This window comes from Sinocyclocheilus anshuiensis, unplaced genomic scaffold, assembly GCF_001515605.1.
Source record: "Sinocyclocheilus anshuiensis isolate Anshui unplaced genomic scaffold, SAMN03320099.WGS_v1.1 scaffold346, whole genome shotgun sequence".
NCBI lineage: Eukaryota > Metazoa > Chordata > Actinopteri > Cypriniformes > Cyprinidae > Sinocyclocheilus > Sinocyclocheilus anshuiensis.
The window spans coordinates 501,368-503,427 of record NW_015546048.1 but is presented as its reverse complement, the minus strand read 5'-3'; the positions used below and the strand labels follow the sequence as shown (position 1 = coordinate 503,427).

Here is a 2,060-nt window from a genome sequence, read left to right as displayed (position 1 = left end):
TATATCATTCTAGTGATTGTCTTCAATATCAACTAATGTCAGGTAAAAGTGTGGCGTATGTTTTGTCTCATCTCTCAAGAATCAATCAATAAACAATTAACAATTACTATATTTTCAACAGTGTTTATTAAACCTGAAGATGTAATACAAATGCATACACAAATACAAAACACCTTTCTACATGATAACAAACACAGATCAATCAAATACACCGTGAAATAAATATACCAAACCATTAGACACAGGGGGCTGTGCTTCGTATACTGACCAGCGGTTAAATGGTGCACCATGTTTATGATAAACTGTAACACTGACAATCCCATTTAAACCGGCCTACCAGTAGTATACGGCTTTCGGATTCTCAGAAAATACATCTCACCTTCACAAGGGACAGTGACACTGCTGAACACGTCTAGCTACTTAATAGTACTTACCTGCTGAAACCATCTTAAGCTCTACATAAGAGGAATTAAAAAGCTGGGTTTTCATCAACACTTTTATGCACATTTAGGCAAATTGGATATGAAATGCTGGATGGAAACACCAAGGTGTGAATAAGAATCCCTAAAATTCACATAAAATTAAGTTTGCTTGAGCTGGATACATTTTTTTAAAGATTTTTGCCATTTTCAACGAGTTGGGACTCAAACACTGTTTGCCCAAACTTAAAGCAGGGGTGCCCAAACTCGGTCCTGGAGGGCTGGTGTCCTGCAGAGTTTAGCTCCAACAAGAGGAATTAAAAAGCGGGGTTTTCATCAACACACTGTTATGCACATTTAGGCAAATTGGATATGAAATGCTGGATGGAAACACCAAGGTGTGAATAAGAATCCCTAAAATTCACATAAAATTAAGTTTGCTTGAGCTGGATACATTTTTTTAAAGATTTTTGCCATTTTCAACGAGTTGGGACTCAAACACTGTTTGCCCAAACTTGGACAACAAGTCATTAATGCAGTTATGCCCTAAAATTCAAGATATTGGTGCAAAAATGCTCCTGTATGAGTTATTGTCACATATTTATATCACATGATAAGCAATATCACACCAGCAGAGTGGAACACACCAGTGCTGTTTGAGTGCAAATGTGATTTTACACAAAGGTTCAGTAAATAATGTTGATATTGCGTTGTATTTTAAACACAATAATATCTGTTTTTGCTCAGTTTTGCCAACAAAAATATTACCTATAAAGCCGCAGCAGAACTGTTGTGCGTCTCCGCGGAACACAGCGGTGTTTAGTTTCTGAATGAATCCGCGTTTTGAACGAATTGTGTGAATCAATGATTTAAAGCCCCATTCATAAAGTGAGCCGTTTACTGAATTCCCGAATGAATCAGACGTTTGAACGAATCAAATGAAAGGCTCATAAGATTAAAATATTGTAACGCAGTTAACGCACTGGCCCTGCCCCCAGATCTGTACGTCATCTTACATTTCATACAGTTGACTGTTGACAAATCTAAACTCCATAAATGCAGTTATGCCCTAAAATTCAAGATATTGGGGCATAACTGTCTTGAGTTTTTGTCTCATATTTATATCATATGATAAGCGATATCACACGAGTTCCTTTAAAGGGATATTGCACCCACAAATTTTAAATTGTCATCATTTACTCAAACCTGAATGACTTGCTTTCTTTTGTGGAACATAGAAGGTATTTTGAAGACTGTTGGTGCTGTTTTGGTTACCAATGACTTCCATTGCATGAACGGAAAAAAACGGAGCTGTCTCTCAAATGATCTTCTTTTATGTTTCATAGTTTATGTTAAGCCGTGGTAGCCTAAACGTTTATGTGTAATACATTTTATGTTGAATCTAAAATGTTTATTTCTAAAGCTATAGGCTACTATTTATAATGTGTACTTAATACTTTCTCATTTAACACAAAAATAGCATTAAATAATCTTTTGGGGGTATTTTCACAGCTAAATGTAATTTGCGATTAATTAGATTAATTAATCCACACATCATGTAATTAATTAGATAAAAAATTTTAATTGACTGACAGCCCTCATATATATATATATATATATATATATATATATATACACACA

At 34.9% G+C, this 2,060-nt stretch overlaps 1 protein-coding gene across 4 annotated transcripts in view; it reads right to left on the bottom strand.

Annotated features, from left to right (window-relative positions):
* LOC107699064 (cadherin-related family member 5-like) overlaps positions 1 to 2,060 on the bottom strand; it is a 24,439-nt gene that overhangs the window by 2,304 nt on the left and 20,075 nt on the right. For 2 of the 4 annotated variants that reach the window (XM_016500228.1, XM_016500229.1), the window contains exon 15: positions 435 to 455. The exons of the other annotated variants lie outside the window; for them this stretch is intronic. In XM_016500228.1, coding sequence (XP_016355714.1) covers positions 435 to 455 — 21 coding nt within the window. The remainder of the gene's footprint in view (positions 1 to 434; positions 456 to 2,060) is intronic. 4 annotated transcript variants of the gene reach the window in all.